This window comes from Myxocyprinus asiaticus, chromosome 23 (assembly GCF_019703515.2).
Source record: "Myxocyprinus asiaticus isolate MX2 ecotype Aquarium Trade chromosome 23, UBuf_Myxa_2, whole genome shotgun sequence".
NCBI lineage: Eukaryota > Metazoa > Chordata > Actinopteri > Cypriniformes > Catostomidae > Myxocyprinus > Myxocyprinus asiaticus.
Genome location: NC_059366.1, coordinates 28,482,496 through 28,502,357, shown reverse-complemented (window position 1 = coordinate 28,502,357; position 19,862 = coordinate 28,482,496). Strand labels below are relative to the sequence as shown.

Sequence of the window (19,862 nt, the reverse complement as noted above, 5' to 3'; positions counted from 1 at the left end):
CATGCCCCACCGAGAGCGAGAACCACATTATAGCGACCACAAGGAGGTTACCCCATGTGACTCTCCCCTCCCTAGCAACCGGGCCAACTTGGTTACTTAGGAGACCTGGCTGGAGTCACTCAGCACGCCCTGGATTCGAACTCATGACTCCAGGGGTGGTAGTCAGCGTCTTTACTCACTGAGCTACCAAGGCCCCTGGGGGACATTGTATTAAAAACATAAGATATGTAAAAAATATTTATCTTCGGACATATTTTTTTTAAAGCCATGATGGTAAAACCAGCTATTTGTCATTTTTGTGTTGGGGCCAGTGAAAATTTTGGCTGGGCCAGTGCTTCAGATTTTTACTGGCCCGGCCAGGCCGGGCCAATAGAAAAAATTCTTGGCGTTGAGCCCTGAAAATGCCGTTCTCGTTTACTTGACATTGTAGAACGTTGCTTTCTGCAAAAACCTTGGAATAAACCGTTTTCTTAAGTGTATGTAAATGTGGTCATTGCTGTTTGCCCAACTTGGCAACATTTGCACAACCAATGATTTATATCAGGGAAAAAGAGCCAATAATTATTACACGCTTCAGCTTCACAATGATTTGTGTCTTGTATCTCATTAAAATGCATCAGTTTTTCAGTTTTCCTGAGCAGTGTTTCAGAGCTGTGGAGTTCTTCATCAGAGACAAGTATGAGAGGAAGAAGTACTATGATAAAAGTGCTGTCAATGGAGCCATTGTGAGTATCAAAATGCAGTCATCCACTATTACATTAAAGCATTATTGAGTGTGTGTGGCATTGCAGTTTTTTCCAGGTCAATGACCAAAGTAGGAAGGGCTGATTTGGTGGCCAGTTGTGCCGACTAGTTGTGCCGACTAGTGAGGCCTCAAATTTACATTACGCAGCTTGGTGGGCTGCATCTGTCCTTTATGCTCAGAAAATGGCAGAAAAAAGAAAAAAAGTGTTTGATGCTGACAGGGCCAGCTGCCAATCAAACCACTCACATTTTTGCAGAAAGTCACAATAAATAGTGATTGGCCTGCCTTATTGTGCTGTGCTGGTTGTAGCCTCATGATAATGCTTGAGCAGATTAAGCAGTTTATACAAACAGCCTCCTTTTGGCCTTGTCTGATTGCTTTAGATCAGGAGAGACTGAAGCATGGCTGTAGTGCAAAGGGTTTTCGATCAAAGTCTGCAAGACTGCCCTGTCCAATTATATTTCTTCCTTCACTTATACCTACCCAGGCAGAGCTCTGCCTTGCTGACAGACCTGTCTGAGCAGACTAATTAAATCCTGTACCTGCAAGCACAGACAACCAATCAAATGCCACCTAGGCTGAGGTCACCCACTGAGGAGTCACTAAGTACTCAGAAGCACAGAAAAGCAGTTAAGGGTTAGTTCACCCAAAACTAATTATTTTGTATTGCAATTTTCTTTCTCTTTTCCATACAACAAAAGTGGATAATGGTTTTAAATGTCAATCTCCAAATAAATAAAAATTAAAATGATCAGTAGATAATGACTTAAATTTGAGCCTGTTCCTCACACAAAGTGATAGCACGGCTTAACAATACTTGAAATATAGCACACCAGTGCTGTTGACTACTTGTTTGATATGTCTGTGGTGCTTTTTTGGGGACATTAAAAATCACTGTGTACTTTTTATGCACTGTATGGAAAAGTGTTGCCTCCTGTTTTATGGAAGAAAGAAAATAATATTGGTTGGGAAAAGCATGAGAGTGAGTAAATAATGTCAAAATATATATTTCAAAATATATATATATTATGAATTGTGTATTTTAACGAATAATAAAAAAAAGCAATGTTAGAATGCAAAAGTGGCGTGTTGTGTTGTATACTATAGTGCTGCAGAGGTGCTGCCTGAAGTAAGTCTGTGATTCTAGGTTGGCCTTATCCACCCACTCTGTCAGAGCCTTTTATATGCAAATAAATTATTAAAAACAACTCGTTATCAGTTTAAGGCATTTTGCCTTGTGTGAGGAGGGGGCCTGGATGAAAGAGAGACACCGTGAAGAAGGAAAATAGAATGAAACGGTGAGAGAGAACAAAGTGAAGTGAAGGACTGGAGTGTCACTTTGAGTTGAATGCAAGAGCATATAATGATTTATTGACAACAGCTTTGTGTGCGTGTATGTGTGTGTGTGTGTGTGTGTGTGTGTGTGTGTGTGTGTGTGTGTGTGTGTGTGTTTTAAATTTTTTATTTTTATTTTTTTTATAAAGTATATTAATCTTATAAACGGGGTCGTGGATATTTTTAGTTTTTAAAAATAGTGTTTTCCAGCCCTAGAAAAGTCAGAGAAAATTCAATATATGAGGTTTTTTTTTTTTTTTTTGCTCTGTTCTAAAATATTTTGTAGGCTCAGTGTAGAGCTTTTCAAGAATACAACTTGCTCTCAAGCTATGGTGATGTCCAATTTGTGAGTGAACCATCCTTTTGGGTTTGTTCTATTCAATTAATTAGTTCACAAATCGGTCTGACCAATTCATTAGCAAATCAGTCTAAACCAAAATGATATTTAAAAGTAATCACAAACCACTGGAAAGGTCATGGGGAAAAACTAATTGGTTAAAAAGTGTTTGAACCCTGTAAACTAAGCTATATGTAAATTGTAGCCATTCTCTTATTGCATGTTGTGTACTGAGGATGTGTACAAGTCACTTCTTTCAATACAGGATTAAGTCCCCTTTGTGTATGTCCTTGCTACGGAGCAAGATCCTTGTTTGTGTTCGTAGGTCCACACCTCATTCAAAATTTTTGGAAAACAGTCATCATACTTGAATGGGTCCTACAGTGGAGAACAGCTTATACTATAGTTTACCTCAAGTTACCTAATCAGCATCCTGGTTCAAAGAACAAGTTCCGGCTTTGGCAAGAGGATGTAACTGAAACGGTTACATCCTCTATATACATTGTATAAAGTTAAACTATTGTGTTCCATCTAAGAAAAAATGTGACCTTCAAGTGGAGTCAGAAATATCATAATTATGAGTTCAGAGCACACGAATGACCAAATGAAGTCGTATTTAATAGATGATATCAAAGTTGCTGACTTGTGGTGTTGGAAGGGGTGATAATAGAAAACAACGATTTTATTATTTCAGTTTTAGTGCTTTTATTCAATAAGAGGCTTATTAATTTGTTACATATCAGATATTATAGGCAAATAATGTAAAGTGAATGACTCACCTGTTATGGTTTTCTTTAATGCAAATTTATCAATAATTTGCTAGATACCATGCATTAATAAATCATATAGGTTGTGTAACAATCGTGCATGTGTATACACATACTTCTTCACTGAAAAAAATAAAAATAAATAAAAAATAATAATCTCATAGAAGTAATGCTGCTAAAACAAAATTTTTGCAAACTGACTTTTACTTGCTGTGTTTTAAGTTTTGCTGCAGTTTCCTGGTGAAATGAACACTAGAGGTGCTACAACAGCTGCATTTTATTCACTTCCACAACATCACCACTACAACGGCTGATTATGACTTTATAAACACTTATTTTTCGCACTATTACTCACACACTGTTATATTATGATATCAAAACACTTCTACTCTCATCTGGCATCATCTGAAAAATTATAAATTTTAATGCTTGTATTACAGACTCACCTACATTTACACACTTATTCCAATGTGATTAGCTTCTGAGTTAGCTCACCTCATAGAGTGTTGGGCTTTGAACTCTGAAGACAGTGGTTCAAAACCAGTCAAGCACCGCAAGCTGACACATGAGACGAGTGTCATAGAAGTGACACGAAATGATGTGGTTGCTTCAGAAAATGTGCTTTTTGTTTATTTTTTACATTTTGTTTTGGACACTATTGGTTAGGTTCAGGCAATGGTTTAGGTTAAGGATGTCTGTTTTGTGTAACTCTAACACGCTGTGTACACTGGACGCAAGCGTCGCTTCAAAAATAATAGAACCCCATTTTAAACAGTGGTGCTGACTACACTGGAAGTGTCCATTGCGGTGCGTTAGTCGTGGCGACAATAAACTGGTGTCCCGTTCTATTTTGCGCTGCACGCGCTGGCACTACTACACAAATTAAACGGTTTAGAACGGTTAGCTTGAGTTGAAGGCCACAAACATTGTGCTTGGAATGACATGAGGCTGAGTAAATTTTCAGTTTTGGCTGAAATAACCCTTGAATGCTGTTGTTGGACTTGGGAAGAAATAATGCTAAATAATATACTAGCTTTGGCCAGGGTCACTATTTCATGGCACAACTTGCCCCAATGGCATTTCAGTCCAAAGCCCTGTATAGGTATGCTGCCACTATTATCAGTGTGATGTGAACTAAGCCTGAAATGGAGGCATCTGATTGGCAGCCTCTCTCATCTGGATGTGGAAGAGAAAAATCAATAGTGCCTGTTTTCATCCATGACCGTGAGAGATGCAATATTGCAGCGTTTCCTTACTTCAATTACTAAAACAAGCTCGAGAGAGTTTAACGAACCCTCCCTCTCTTTTCTTCTTTTTGTTTCCAGCGTGGCAGTAATGAAAGTTTGGTGTGTTCAGCTGTGGCAGTAGATGGGGAAAAAAATGTGTCTTATTGAAAAGCTTATCACGAGTCAATGCTCCCTCTCTGCTGATTCACACCATTTAAATGATTGTGTGTGTGAAGCCAACAGCGAAGCGGAACCTCGGAAAATAAATGTCCTAGGATATTAAGCGTCAGTTTTCTTATTTTGTTTTGATGTTTTCGAAACATGTTTTTCCTTTTCAGTGTTTTTTTTTATTTATTTTTTATTATTTTGATCAAAGTGTCTCTGAACCACAGATAATGTGCAAAATTAAGAATCTCGACGGGCCGTTTTCAATCTGAAGAGCAGAATATAAAAAAGAAGACAGCAAGAACACATCACAGGCTCTGTTCTTCCATGGAAAATTTTACTTTATTTTCGATGTCTCTGTGCTGCATAACTGTCTGTGTTAGTGTGACTGTGCGAATAAGATATCAAAGTGTAACTAATTATAGCTTTAGCCGTCCGCAGCCTGTGATTGGTCTCATACCTCTCTGTTCTCCTCTCACTGCAGTCATCTAAGCTTTATTCAGTCCCAATTGACCTGGCCTGCTTGGCCATTTGCACTGCATTATGGAGCATTTAGCCAACAGCTTCTTCTATTACTCCTAGCACAGAAAAGCTTGGGACCTTTGGACCTCACACTGATGCTGTTACCTCTTTGAGAGGTTGGCAGTCTAGAAGCTTCAGGGTGTCCATTCACACTCTGGATTGATTGCTGTCTCTGCTTATTGACCGCCTCTCTTCATCTCCTCCTACACGCTGTTCTGGTCTTGTATCTCCAGACGGGTGTGCGGGTATTAAAGGGATTGCGGGAAGAGGAGTATTGCATGGTATTATTTAATAGCCCGCTAATGAATATGAGCCTGTGCTGCAGTGGAACATAGTGCTGATGCTAACCCAATAAAAGCTGATTATGAGGGGGACCCAATGAACCGGCCCGGACAGTTGTGCACTAACTTGGGCTATAAAGGACCTATTTGTTCAGCTTGGGCTCTGAGGAGCCATGCTGCTGACAGCACTACTTCCATACTGGGACAAAAGCAAAGTAATCTGTCTTCCAGTCCCATTATTCTTTCTTCAAACACATCCCTCTGCCATCACCATCACCTGCTTTAAATCATTGAGTTTCATTCTTTAACCATGCCTATATTGATGTGTGAAACCTGTGTGCAAATGTTTCCATGAAGAAATCATAAATAAGTTCACACTTCCATTTTTAAACATTTTTGGGATGAAATGTTGAACCAACTGAAACAACTTATGCAAAAATTACAGATTCCTGATGGCCTAAGAAACATGGAATGTGTTAAGTTTGTAAACTATATTTATTAGAAATTGAAAGTCGTTCCTACAGTACGACTTATTTCAGAGCAGCAAAAATTGTGTTTATAACTAGATCTGGAATAGGTTCTGAATAAAAATGGCAGTCATGTGTAGTAAAGTCCTTTAAAACTGGTTTTGAGAAATGGCACACTTGAATTTTATTTCAAGATCTAGCGTATGTAATCTTAGGCAAGATATGTTTGCAGAGAGTAATGAATAACTTACAGTAGAGCTTGTGCAGAATACCCTAATATGGAGTTTAGGTGTGCATTATGCTAATTACTAACTGCGGGGATGCACTCCCTCATTTAGAATAATCTGCATTCATCAACATTAGAACGAAGGTAAGAACAAATTTATGCGAGTCCGCACCTGTTGTGAATCCAGTGGAATTTTTGAGCAAAAACCTTTTCTGAGGACATATGAAAACTTGTAATAATTAGTCAGTGAGACCCAATCCTGTTCCATCACTGCCTTTTTCCACTATTCATTTGTATCGGTGCCTTTCGCCTTTGTCCTGACCAGGTCAGCTCTTTCTCATCTTCTACTTTACCTTCTTCCTCTTTGTCTCTGTTTCTCTTTCTCTCTCCATTTGGGATTGTGTTGTCACTAAGGTGATGGTACAGAGATAGAGTAAAAACCCTGGCCCTGACCCAACCATGCCCTCCCCTTCCTGTGTCTCTCTTGCCCCAAGAGAAAGAGCCTTTGTGGGACTCTGTTAAGGGGCAGAGCCATCTATTTGCCCCATAGCTTATGGAAGACAACCTAATCAAACAAGCTTGTATTACAATGTTAAAGCAATAGTTCAACCAATAATGAAAATTCTCTCATTATTCACTTACCTTGATGCCATCCCAGTTATTAACTTTTTAAAAAAGTTAATAACATTTTAATTATTGATTTATTTTTTTACACAAACATATCGATTTGCTTCAGAAGACATTCATTGATCGACTGGAGTCACATGGATTACTTTTATACTGTCTAAATGTGACACTTGAACTGTCAAAGTGCTGGCACCCATTTACTTGCATTATAAGGACCTGACAGAGCACTATCTTCTTCTGAAAATCTTTATTTGTGTTCTGCTGAAGAAAGACAGTCAAACACATCTGGAGCGGCATACGGGTAAAGTGAATAATGAGAAAATTAAATTAAGTTTACAATTAAAAATTGGGTGAACTATTCCTTTAAATACAAATACGATCACAGAGTTTGGTTATAAAGGAGAGAAACATTTTCATTCTATAACTGAACTAACTCCCTTAAGCACTCATTTGTGCATTTTGAGAAGGGTTTTTTTTTTTTTTTTTTCTTTTTTTTTTTTTTTTGAGACTTTCTGGTGTTTAGTGAATCGCATCAATTATCAAGTAAATCATTTATTTTAGTCACTGGTGACAGTTATTCTTGTCTATGGCAAGAATAGAAAAAGAGCTTGACTTTTCATTCATACAGACAGTCTTCAATACCACTTTTGAATGAAAAGGAGTCACACCTGTTTGTAAATATGATTGCCAATCTCAAATGTTGACCATGTGAGCGTAGTCTATGTTCTGAAAACGTATTATAGTGATGAAATATCTGCTTCCTTTTTTTTTTTTTGGTTTGCCTTTGCATGTCAGGTATGACCTAAACAACATCTGGAGCAGGTTTATTTTGTTTCTGGCATGTGTCCGAAATCTGTATACAGCTGCACAAGTGTGTCCATGAGTGCACCGTCTATAAAAGTTAATAAACATAGGGCCCTATTTTCTGAACATTCTACCTTAAGTGTATGATACATCATACGCGCAAAGTCAGTGGGCATGGCCATGAAGTTTTGATATTTTCTTGCAAGCATGCGCTAAGTCTAGGCACAAGTGGGTTGATGAAAATGTGCGTGCAGAGCGCTAATGGGCTGGGTCAAGTGCAATTTCTTGTGATTATTGCACCATCTGCATCCTATCTTGTATTTCATGTCATGCAGTGTCTAAATAAATGAAGACAGCCCATTCATTAGAATTTTGTAGTGTAAATGGGCTTTTTGCAATGCATCACCTGCTCTGTTTGTCACCTGTGCTGTTCTGGATGACGATGTATGTGTTGTATGTTCTCTGTCGGCCTCTCTGGGACTGATGGCTCTCAACCTGCTTGAAATATGCTTTTGATTCTCTCCCATCGTTCATTGTTTTGTAATGTACTGTGTATTTAAAAATAAACATTATTATTATTTGTATTATTATTAATCATATTAATCTACTGACACAATTCATGGCTAGTATTAAAAGTGATTGATAGGTTTTTGATATCATCTGCTGGTGAAATCCCAAAAACTGTGAATGCAGGAACTTTTATTTTAGACTTTGCACTGAGATTAAACGTTGTTCTCAAATTGATAAGCACAATTACCATTAGGAAAATGGCAAATTACGCTTTGCAGCACTTCATTAACATACAATACGCACATACACCCACAGATTGCTCAAACACTCCGATCCACGGCCACCTGTGCTTAGACCTGTCACCAATTATTTTTAGAATTGCCGCTCTCATGAAAATTGGATAAGACGTAGTGCACGGTCATTGCACTTACAGCTCTGCGCCTAGCGCAGCCACAAAAATAGAACCCATACAGTGCAAGCTAACATAATATGTGATATTACAGCATGAGAGCATGTTGACAGTTTTTTTAAGCAAGAAATTCAGCATTGGTGCTTTTTTTGTTTTGTTCCTTTTCTACATTACACCAACTAACAGTAATAAAAAAGTTTGAAAATAATCAGAGAGGACTATTTTTAGCCTGTAGTTTCAAGTACCCCAGCTCCTAGAATCAACACAGAACCTATTAATGCAATCAGTAAGTGAACCACTTTCTGTCTGGTTTAGTCATACCACAAATGATGCCTTTCCACACCAGACGATGTAATACTTAATGGCACTGAAAAAGTAATCCGTATATTAAACTTGGCTGGGCCCTGTATCTATGTATATGTAAACGTATATGAGCAAGCTTTTTAAACATCACCATCTGATTGATGCGGTTATTTGCAGTGGGTACACTTGTGAGTTAACTGTATTGATTTTAGGCAGTCTTGGCCATGCAGATTGATTGACTTACTCTGACTGCAGATTCTGCAGATGGTCTCACATTATGGAGTCTTGGGCATCTGGAAAAGTGTGTGCTATTTATACCCACAAAATTTGTCTTTGATGATAGATGTGTCTGCTAATTGTGCAGCTAGACCAAGATACGTGGGTCCCTTTCTTGATTTGAGTATTTGTGTAATAAAGTAAAGCAGGGGTTTTTAGACTTGCCAAATAAGATCATCCCCTTGCAAATGAATCACTTTCTGAAGGCGGCTGTATTTTTTCTTGTGCAAAGATCCCTTTATACAGTGCGAAACAAACAATAATTGGTAAAATGGCATTAAGACAATGCGATTTTACAGTATTTTAAGAATAAAAACAAACAAGTGTTGGATTCCATAACTTGGATGGATGATGCTCTAAAAGAGTGTTTAAAAATGGTTACACATATATTTAATCTCTTAAGTTAACGCTAAGTTTGACAGCCCTAAAATTCATTTTGGAATCTATTTTCCTCAAAATATCTTCAGACCTCCTTGTGGCCCCCAGTTGAAAAACCCTGAAGCAATGTATTTGTGTGTGTGTGTAAGCGAGAGAGAGAGAGAAAATGTATCTGTATAAATTTAGCTTTTCCCAGTTTCCCTGAGGCGAAATAATTTGTCAGTGTGTGGTGCGATCAATGCAGCCTATTAATTCTGATGTCTCTCCTTCTGCTTGTTCTTTTTCTCCACATCCCTCTTTGTCTCATTCTCTTTCAATTGCTCTTTTTAACTCTACTTTTCTTCTAACACTCTCTTGTCTTCTCTGTCTCCTCTTTTGACCCTGCAGAAGACCTCTGATGCTGCTTTGCCCTCAGTATCATCCCCCTCTTCACAAGCAGCTGAGAAAAGCAAACTGGAGGTACCGTAGTGTTGTGCTTCTCCGTGTGCTGTGCTGATCTGTGTTGTTTGGTGCTCTTGGTGTTGTGCTAAGTAACGGCAGTCTCTTAGACTGTATCCCAGTTTTTTCATCTTTTCTATCCTAAATAGAAAGTTTAGAATTGGTGCATCCCAAATCATAGTACATTGTAAATACAGTATATGATTGCATGAAAGAAAGTGCATCCTTGTATGCTTTTTGGCTAATAGAGTCCACAATATTTTAAATATAATAAATTAATAGTCAAGTAATTTGATGCATTATTAAAAAGATGCATTAACACAGGATGGGAGTTACCGGTATGTGATGACCAAAAACAATGAAAACTTTTCAACGTATCCACCCTTTGCCAAGATTACAGTTGAAACAAATATTTTGGAGTTGACTAGTCGATTAGTCTAAAAAGTAAGAAACCCTTAGAAAACAGTCAAAAAACATTGTATGTTTATGCAACACATTTAGAATACTTAATCTTCTCCAACATCCAAATCCGACACTAAATTCCGCTGAAAATGGTCATTTATCTGCAATGTGCTTGCCTTGCATAATGATCATTGTACATTAAATATAGAAGATGACACGCATTTACCAAATCAACGTTTGCAAATACAGACATTTATTAAAAACAATTGAATGAATAGTGCAGGACCAATAGAGCAACCCTAATAGCCTGTTTTAAATGGAATTCACTAAGTAAAAGTTACTTTACATATTAAAACCGTCAGGACATTGTTGAAAATAATAAACAATTAAGCCAAATCTACTAGAGAAAAAAAATGCGTAGAAAAGTTGCTCGTATTTCATGACTTGCATTAGCCTATGATCTAATCTGACTGCTGTCTTTAACGGAACATTAAAAACTGGACCTGACTCGCATGAGGCAATTATCCTGCACTTGAAAAAGCCAGCTCGGTGGGAAAATAACTTGCAAGCATGTGCAGATTTAAAGAAGGCTTAACTGTAAAAACATCCATAACCAAAGTTTTGTTATTTTCATTGCCCATGCACCACCACCAAAGTGATTTCCATGGCTACTTTGCTGGTCTTGTGAGAAGACATTTTCCTGCATGTGCCGCGAGTGAGAAAGAGAAGCACACACAGCCTGAGGTGAAATTAATCTTTGTATCCATCTGCTCCAGATATCCTCTTTTTAAATAATTTGTATTATTAATTACAGTTAAAATGTATACCATTAGCATGACAGTAATTTAATCGCAGTCTTTGTAATAATATAAAGCCAAACGTAAATGTGTAAAAATGTTGAACAGCTTAATGGGGTAAAATATTGACCAACTAGTAATTTCAGTGTTGTCTTCATCTAGCAGCATTGGAACCATTTAGTCGACTAGTCTCGCTCATCCCTTTTACCAACATAAAAGATTTGGTGTTTCCCAAAACCATAGTTCCAACAAACATTTGCAAAATGCATCACACAGTTGTGTGGTTGGAACTACAGCTCTGCACCAGTGGTTAGAAGCATAGTTTGTTGTTTCCATTTTCTGAGTGATATCTGCCATGTCTCTTTTCTTTTCAGCATTTATGACAGTATTAAAAAATTCTTCCAGAAAGACATTCAGTCTTTGAAAACTGTGGTTTCTGCATCATTTTCAGTCACATGTCTTTAGCACACGATTTGTATGTTGTATGATACAGGACTTAATAAGAAACAGATGCACAACAAATACCTTTTTTTCAATCATCATACACTTTAGGACCAGAAAACTGCACCTTTTACTTAATGGGTGCCTTTAGCCCCGTTGTACTCTACCATAAAGTATTACAGTCAAGTTATTAATCCATCCCCTTCATATCGCCATTAACGACATTGTTCAACTAACATAGTTCAAATGTTAGTTTCGGGAAACAGTCATGACTATCTTGTTAGTTTCTCTGACGATACATTGTATTATGGGGGTTAAGCAGTGAGCTACGATGTACGGGAAACTCACCCCTGACTGTTGAAACAACAAAGCTATGCTTTTAACCAGCACAACTTCGCATGGTTAAGGTAACTAAGAAGCCTGGTGGAGACATCAGTATCCCATGCTGGGGATCAGTGTCCAAAGCTCAACATATGCTTGTATGTAAACTTCCTGTTGCCATCATTCCCAATAGATAATCTATTTGTAAAATGGAGCATGTAAAGCGGATGTAATTGCAACAAACTACAATCAGTCTGACTTGTGACAGGTTTAGCAACCGATGATAAAACAGTCCTTAAGAACACTAATTTAAACTGAACAAAAAGAAAGCAGAGGCAGCCTATAAAATTGAAGGCTTCACATTCATTCTTGAAAACTGCTGTGGTTGTATTTCAGTGTGTGTGAGTCTGTTGCCTCTGTGCTTTGCTGTGGAGAGGAATCGATAGCACAGCTCTGTCAGCATGCAGTAGGGAAATAAAAGAATCAATGTGCCCATAACGAGCTCCAAACGGCCGGTCCACACCTCTCCTCCAGGCCTGTGCTCCATTTGTTTCATCTGCTCATAATCATAGTGCCAGCCAGACACCACCACAGCTGCAGAAAACCCCCTTTGGTCCCTCACTCCTACACCTCAACTGGCCTTTCACTCAGCGTTTTTACTGCAGGAATTGATTTACCCTGAGAAAAAAAAATGGCAGATGGCTTGATATCAAGGCCGAACTTTTATGATGTATTTGTTTGGCATTGCAGTAGTGATGGGATCTTTATATGGTGCATTTTGTTGTAAAAGCCTTCACAAACTGTATGTATCATGCATGATTAAAAAGAGTGTGTTTTAGGTTGTGGTATTAGCTAAAGTGATTTTTTTCAATAACAAAATGGGCGATTTTCCCATATCCCAGCTCAATATAAGGAGACCACTAGAAGGAAGCCCTTTGTAGGTTGATTTTCCCAAAAAGTGTAAACTTTGTGTTGATATCAAAACATTAAGCATACCCACCAGCCCGACAGAGCAACACTGGTTCAAGCAATAACATGAGTTTTGGGTTGGACTATCAGTTCATCCGACCAATGGCACAATATTTTTGTAATTCCGTTTGGTGACACTAGTGTGAATTACACGCTTCACCTTTAAGCTGTCTAGGCGGCAAGGCAAAACTATAAGCCTTGTGCCCTTAAGTAAACTAACTCAACTTTATACCTTTTCTTGTTTACTTTCTATTTGAAGTAATTGAGTGATGTCGTTGATTGTGCATGTGTGATGTATTTGTGTGTCTGTTTGTACACCTGTCCTGCCTGATTGCAGTTTGTTCTAACATGTAATATTTCCTGTTCCCTCAATCTGACACAGAAGGAGAAAGATAAGAAAAAGGATGAGAAGAGGAGGGAAAAGGACACAGATAAAGGGAACAAGCCAGCAGCATTTGAGAAGGTAATCAACCTCATTACCCACAGAATAGCACTGAAGCCATTACCTCTTGTATTAAGAGCTTTATCTATGAATCACTGTAAATTTGAAGGCTTGTTTGAAAAGGAAGTGACTGATTGTAGAGCATCACCTCCAACCTGAGCTTCTAAAAGGTCTCAATTTGGAAATACAGCAAAAATGTTTAAAGACGACATATGGATAAGGATATAAGCATGTCAAACGTATTGTCTCTGATTTACAGTTTTGTGGAATATGTGGGAAAATCAGAACATTTTGTGAGAATATCAGAATTTTGTGAAAATGCTCACAAGTGTAGGTCAATGTGTGATGTCCAGGGTTCCCATGGTCAAGGAAAACTTGGAAATATCAGGGAATTAAAACATTTTGGTTTTCAGACAGGGAGAATTTATGAAAATGAACAATCTGAAGAAGTCATGCTAATTTATATGATATATATATATATATATAGACACACACACTGGTGGCCAAAGGTTTGAAATAATGTACAGATTTTGCTCTTATGGAAAGAAATTGGTACTTTTATTCACCAAAGTGGCATTCAACTGATCACAATGTATAGTCAGGACATTAATAATGTGAAAAATTACCATTACAATTTGAAAAAAAAATTTCAGAACTTCTTAAACTACTTCAAAGTGTTCTCATCAAAAAATCAGCAATGACAGCTTTGCAGATCCTTGGCATTCCAGCTGTCAGTTTGTCCAGATTCTCAGGTGACGTTTCACCCCACGCTTCCTGTAGCACTTGCCATAGATGTGGCTGTCTTGTCGGGCACTTCTCACACACCTTACAGTCTAGCTGATCCCACAAAAGCTCAATGGGGTTAAGATCCATAACACTCTCTTTGCCCACTCTAACCTTTTCTTTTTGTTTTTATGTTTCAAAAGTGGCTTTTTCTTTGCAATTCTTCTCATAAGGCCTGTACCCCTGAGTCTTCTCTTTACTGTTGTACATGAAACTGGTGTTGAGTGGGTAGAATTCAATGAAGCTGTCAGCTGAGGATATGTGAGGCGTCTATTTATCAAACTAGAGACTCTGATGTACTTATCCTCTTGTTTAGTTGTACATCTGGACTTCTACATCTCTTTCTGTCCTTGTTAGAGCCAGTTGTCCTTTGTCTTTGAAGACTGTAGTGTACACCTTTGTATGAAACCTTCAGTTTTTTGGCAATTTCAAGCATTGTATAGCCTTCATTCCTCAAAACAATAACTGACTGACGGGTTTCTAGAGAAAGCTGTTTCTTTTTTTTGACATAATATTGACCTTAAGACATGCCAGTCTATTGCATACTGTGGCAACTCAAAAACAAACACAAAGACAATGTTAAGCTTCATTTAACGAACCAAATAGCTTTCAACTGTGTTTGATATAATGACAAGTGATTAGCAATTTAGCATGATTAATCAAGGAGATAAGGTGTTGGAGTGATGGCTGCTGGAAATGGGGCCTGTCTAGATTTGATCAAAAATAACTTTTTTCAAATAGTGATGGTGCTGTTTACATCAGTAATGTCCTGAAAGCCACATTGGTGAATTAAAGTACCAATTTCCTTCCAAAACAGCAAAATCTGTACATTATTCCAAACTTTTGGCTAGTGTGTGTGTATACACTACCGGTAAAAAGTTTTGAAACACTCATTCTTTATTATAATTGTTTAGAATAATAGTAATGTCATCAAAACTATGGCATAACATAAATGGAACTATGGGAATTATGTTGTGACTAAACAAAATCCAAAATAGATCAAAACTGTGTTATATTTTAGCATCTTCAAAGTAGTCACCCTTTGCCTAGAATTTGCAGACATGAACTCTTGACATTTTCTCAACCAACTTCTTGAGGTATCACCCTGGGATGCTTTTTAAACAGTATTGAATCTATATGCTGGGCACTTATTGGCTGCTTTTCTTTATTATTTGGTCCAAGTCATCAATTTCAAAAACTTTTTTTCTTTTTATTACATTTTTGTTTTATAATGAAATAAATTAATATGTTGGCACAATTATATTTTTGTCTACAAAACTAATTTCAAACATTTAAGCATACGCCTTCAGATCAAAAGATTTTTAAGATCATGAGAAACATTTCGGTCAAGTGTTTCAAAACTTTTGACCGGTAGTGTGTATGTGTGTGTATATATATTTATTTACACATTTACATTTCATAACAAAATTCCATCAGATTGAATTGAGTAATAATCTTAATATTTTAAGTTTCATTAATATATATATATATATATATTTATATATATATATTTTATTTATTTATTTTTAAACATTACACAGTTCAATTTGATGGAATTTTATTATGAAATTGAAATACATAAATCTTAAAAATAGACGGAGGGCAATTTAAGCAAAAATTTTATAACAGTATCCTTGAAATTTTTGGTCAAATAGTGATTTATTAAAATATAAACATTTTAGATCAGAAACATCTGAAACAGTAATAAAAATTCCCTTTTGGTTTCAAGCGATGTTCAAAGTAATGTTAGACATGTCATGTCCTTTGCAATTAAAAAAAATGTAAACTCTACATATACAGTTGAATTCAGAAGTTTACCTATAGCCAAATACATTTAAACTCAGTTTTTTACAACACCTGACATTTAATCATAGAAACTATTCCCTGTTTTAGGTCAGTTAGGATCACTATTTTAAGAATGTGAAATGTCAGAATAATAGAGAGAATGATTTATTTCAGCTTTTATTTCTTTCATCACATTCCCAGTGGGTCAGAAATTTACATACACTTTGTTAGTATTTGGTAGCATTGTCTTCAAATTGTTTAACTTGGGTCAAACGTTATGGGTAGCCTTCCACAAGCTTCTCACAATAAGTTGCTGGAATTTTGGCCCATTTTTCCAGACAGAACTGGTGTAACTGAGTCAGGTTTGTAGGCCTCCTCGCTCACACAAGCTTTTTCAGTTCTGCCCACAAATCGGATTGATGGCCATCACAAGCGCTGACACTCCAATACCTTGTCTTTTTTGTCTTTAAGCCATTTTGCCACAACTTTGGAGGTATGCTTGGGGTCATTGTCTATTTGGAAGACCCAGTTGCGACCGTGTTTTAACTTCCTGGCTGATGTCTTGACATGTTGCTTCAATATATCCATATAATTGTCCTTCCTCATGATGCCATCTATTTTGTGATGTGCACCAGTCCCTCCTGCAGCAAAGCACCCCCACAACATGATGCTGCCACCCTCATGCTTCACGGTTGGGATGGTGTTCTTCGGCTTACAAGCCTCACCCTTTTTCCTCCAAACACAGCGATGGCCATTATGTCTAAACAGTTACATTTTTGTTTCATCAGACCAGAGGACATTTCTCCGAAAAGTAAGATCTTTGTCTCCATGCGCACTTGTAAACTATAGTCTGCCTTTTTTATGGCAGTTTTGGAGCAGTGGCTTCTTCCTTGCTGAGCAGCCTTTCAGGTTATATCGATATAGGACTCGATTTACTATGGATATAGATACTTGTTTACCTGTTTCCTCCAGCATCTTCACAAGGTCCTTTGCTGTTGTTCTGGGATTGATTTGCACTTTTCGCACCAGACTACGTTCATCTCTAGGAGACAGAATGCGTCTCCTTCCTGAGCGGTATGATGGCTGCGTGTTCCCATGGTGTTTATACTTGTGTACTATTGTTTGTATAGATATAGTGGTACCTTCAGGCATTTGGAAATTGCTCCCAAGGATGAACCAGATTTGTGGAGGTCCACAATTTTATTTCTGAGGTCTTGGCTGATTTATTTTGATTTTCCCATGATGTCAAGCAAAGAGGCACTGAGTTTGAAGGTAGGCCTAAAAATACATCCACAGGTACACCACCAATTGACTCCAATTAGCCAATTAGCCTATCAGAAGCTAATTGCCTAAAGGCTTGACATCATTTTCAGGAATTTTCCAAGCTGCTTAAAGGCACAGTTAACTTAGTGTATGTAAACTTCTGACCCACTGGAATTGTGATATAGTCAGTTAAAATGGAAACAATCTGTCTGTAAATAATTGTTGGAAAAATTACTTGTGTCATGCACAAATTAGATGTCCTAAGCTATAGTTTGCTAATATGAAATCTGTGGAGTAGTTAAAAAATGAGTTTTAATGACTTCAACCTAAGTGTATGTAAACTTCTGACTTCAACTGTAACCATTAAAAATAGGCCTGCTGCAATTATTAAAAAACCGTCTGATCATGGTTATCTGAGACAGTCACGATTATTGGGCATTCAAATTCAATCACATTTTTAATGCCCAAATAAGGGAATTTTAATATAATATTATTAGAGATATAAATGCACGGTTGATAAAGGTGTTATTTAATAATTTCTGAGGTAATTTACTCAGTGTGATCGATTTAACTGCTATATTGCCCACCCCTACACATTTCTGTAGTGACTAATATACATTTATGTAGTCATGCTTAGACCTTCATTTGCTTGAAATTGCTCTTTGTGAGTTCAGTCTCTATTAAATTAGTTTTATTGATATGCAGTTTTATTGGTTGAAAAGGGTTGGAACCCTGGCTGACCATCGGAAAGATCACCGTTAAGACACTCATGTCATATCAAAGGCACTGGGCACTGTAGAGAGACATCTATGTCTGGAGTTAATCTTTAGTCTTACATATGCATACTTCTCTGCATGTGAATCTTGCAGAAAATAAGATCATTTAAATCTCTGGGATGTAGTTTGGTAAATGCTGTTGATGTAACAGATACTACATTTTTGATACAGCAGCATTAACTGCAGAGATGTTGTGCAAACTCACACACACACACTGTTGTGAGTGATGTCAGTTTTCGATGGGAAATAGCCACAGCAGCAGAAATCTACACCCATTCCCATTCCCAACCCTGTAGCACAGACAAATCTCTGAACAGGCATCTTACATTTGTACTTGTGTAACAATCTGCTAACTCCAGGCTCCTTGCTTCCCTTCAGGCTACAGAGACCTTTCATAACCATATTACATACATTCACATTTACACACTTTCCCCTACCCCAAGCACATTTTGGGGTCATCTGGGATCACGACACAGAAAATAAGCACAAAGAGGAAGTCTTATGTAAATGGTAGTTGTTTGTAAAGAGTGTGTGAGACATTTGGGAATGTGTATTATTGTCAACTGTCTGTCAGAGAGCAAAATGTCGGTATTTGATTGACAGGCAGAAGGATGAGGATCGGTTGCCTTGAGAGAGAGTAGAGAGTCACAGTCTTTGCTGTGCCTTGTTCTCATCAGTATTTCTCTCTCTCTGTCTCTCTCTCTCTCTCTCTCTCTCTCTCTCTCTCTCTCTCTCTCTCTCTCTCTCTCTCTCTGTCTCTGTCTCTCTCTCTCTCTCTCTCTCTCTCTCTCTCTCTCTCTCTCTCTATCTCTCTCTAACTCTCTCTCTGTATTGCTCCTTATCCTTCATCCTCAGTTGTCCTACACTCTTGTCTTTGTCTCAACTGTGAGTGTGTGCGTGTGTTGATTCAACTGTGGGTCACGGAGTAGAAGATTTACAATTTCATTGGCCTTTGGAAGTCCAGCAGCAATCTCTTCCAGTTTTCTGCTCCACTGAGTCAAGAATATTCACGTGTCTGTAAGTCCTGGAAAACGACTAAGCATTAAAGGAGAAAGAGTTAGCGTGGCACGGGCACCTCCTTTTCTCGAGCAGTCTCGCTCCATTCCCAAAGAGACAGGGATGAGATGAAGGGAGAAGAGTGAAAGATGAATGAATGGCGGGGGAGATCTGGACAGGGCAGTTCAACACCTTTGTGCCTTTGGGACTGCTGCCTGTGGCCATACGTGACCGCTCATGTATTCTCCTCTATATGCGCGCCCACACAGATAGAGAAGTCCTGGCCACAGGAGACACACATTCCCTCTCTCTTTTTCTCTCTCCATCCTTCTCGTTTATTATTTTTACCAGTTATTATAGCACTTCACACTGCCCATTTCATTGTTAACCTGCTTTTGTCTTGCATCAAATGCACCGATAAACACACCACACACAATCAGGTAAGGTAATAATGTATCAAAAGATGACAATACATCCTCAGTTTTGTTCTATTTTCTTTCTGTCTGGCTCATGATTAAAAAATGTAATTTGGAAGACTGCTTTGTTTTTGTTTAAAGTTGCAAAGTGTAATTTCATTTACAACTTGGGCTTTCGATGTTAACACATTGCTATTGTACACGATGTTGTACATCGTTGATGTAATTATATAGAAAATAACACGTTGAAAAAGTTAATGCTGTAGTGGTGGTGGTGTAGTGGACTAAAGCACTGAACTGGTAAGCAGAAAGTTGTTGGTTCAATCCCCACAGCCACCACCATTGTGTCCTTGAGCAAGGCACTTAACTCCAGGTTGCTCCAGGGGGATTGTACCTGTAATAAGGGCACTGTAAGCCGCTTTGGATAAAAGCGTCTGCCAAATGCATAAATGTAAATGTAAATATTACCCTACCTTAATATAGAATATTCCTACCATCGAAGCAATTTAAGATGAAAGTACCACCTGTTTTTAGCAGGGGGCAGTAAGCGAAACTCCAGCTGTATAGGCAAAGCGGAGCTGTACAGGGAACAAACCACACTAAGGGGGCTTTCACACTGGGCACGTTTGCTGCGGTACGATTCCGAGTGCGATTG

The 19,862-nt window shown here is 37.9% G+C and overlaps 1 protein-coding gene across 4 annotated transcripts in view; it reads left to right on the top strand.

Annotated features, from left to right (window-relative positions):
* LOC127413507 (stromal membrane-associated protein 1-like) overlaps positions 1-19,862 on the top strand; it is a 153,757-nt gene that overhangs the window by 63,809 nt on the left and 70,086 nt on the right. Inside the window, exons 4-6 of one of the 4 annotated variants that reach the window (XM_051650701.1) lie at positions 650-725; positions 9,766-9,837; positions 13,132-13,209. In XM_051650701.1, the coding sequence (XP_051506661.1) occupies positions 650-725; positions 9,766-9,837; positions 13,132-13,209 (226 nt within the window). Of the gene's footprint in view, positions 1-649; positions 726-9,765; positions 9,838-13,128; positions 13,210-19,862 lie in introns of all 4 variants that reach the window. The other 3 variants (XM_051650700.1, XM_051650703.1, XM_051650702.1) reach the window with 3 other exon arrangements.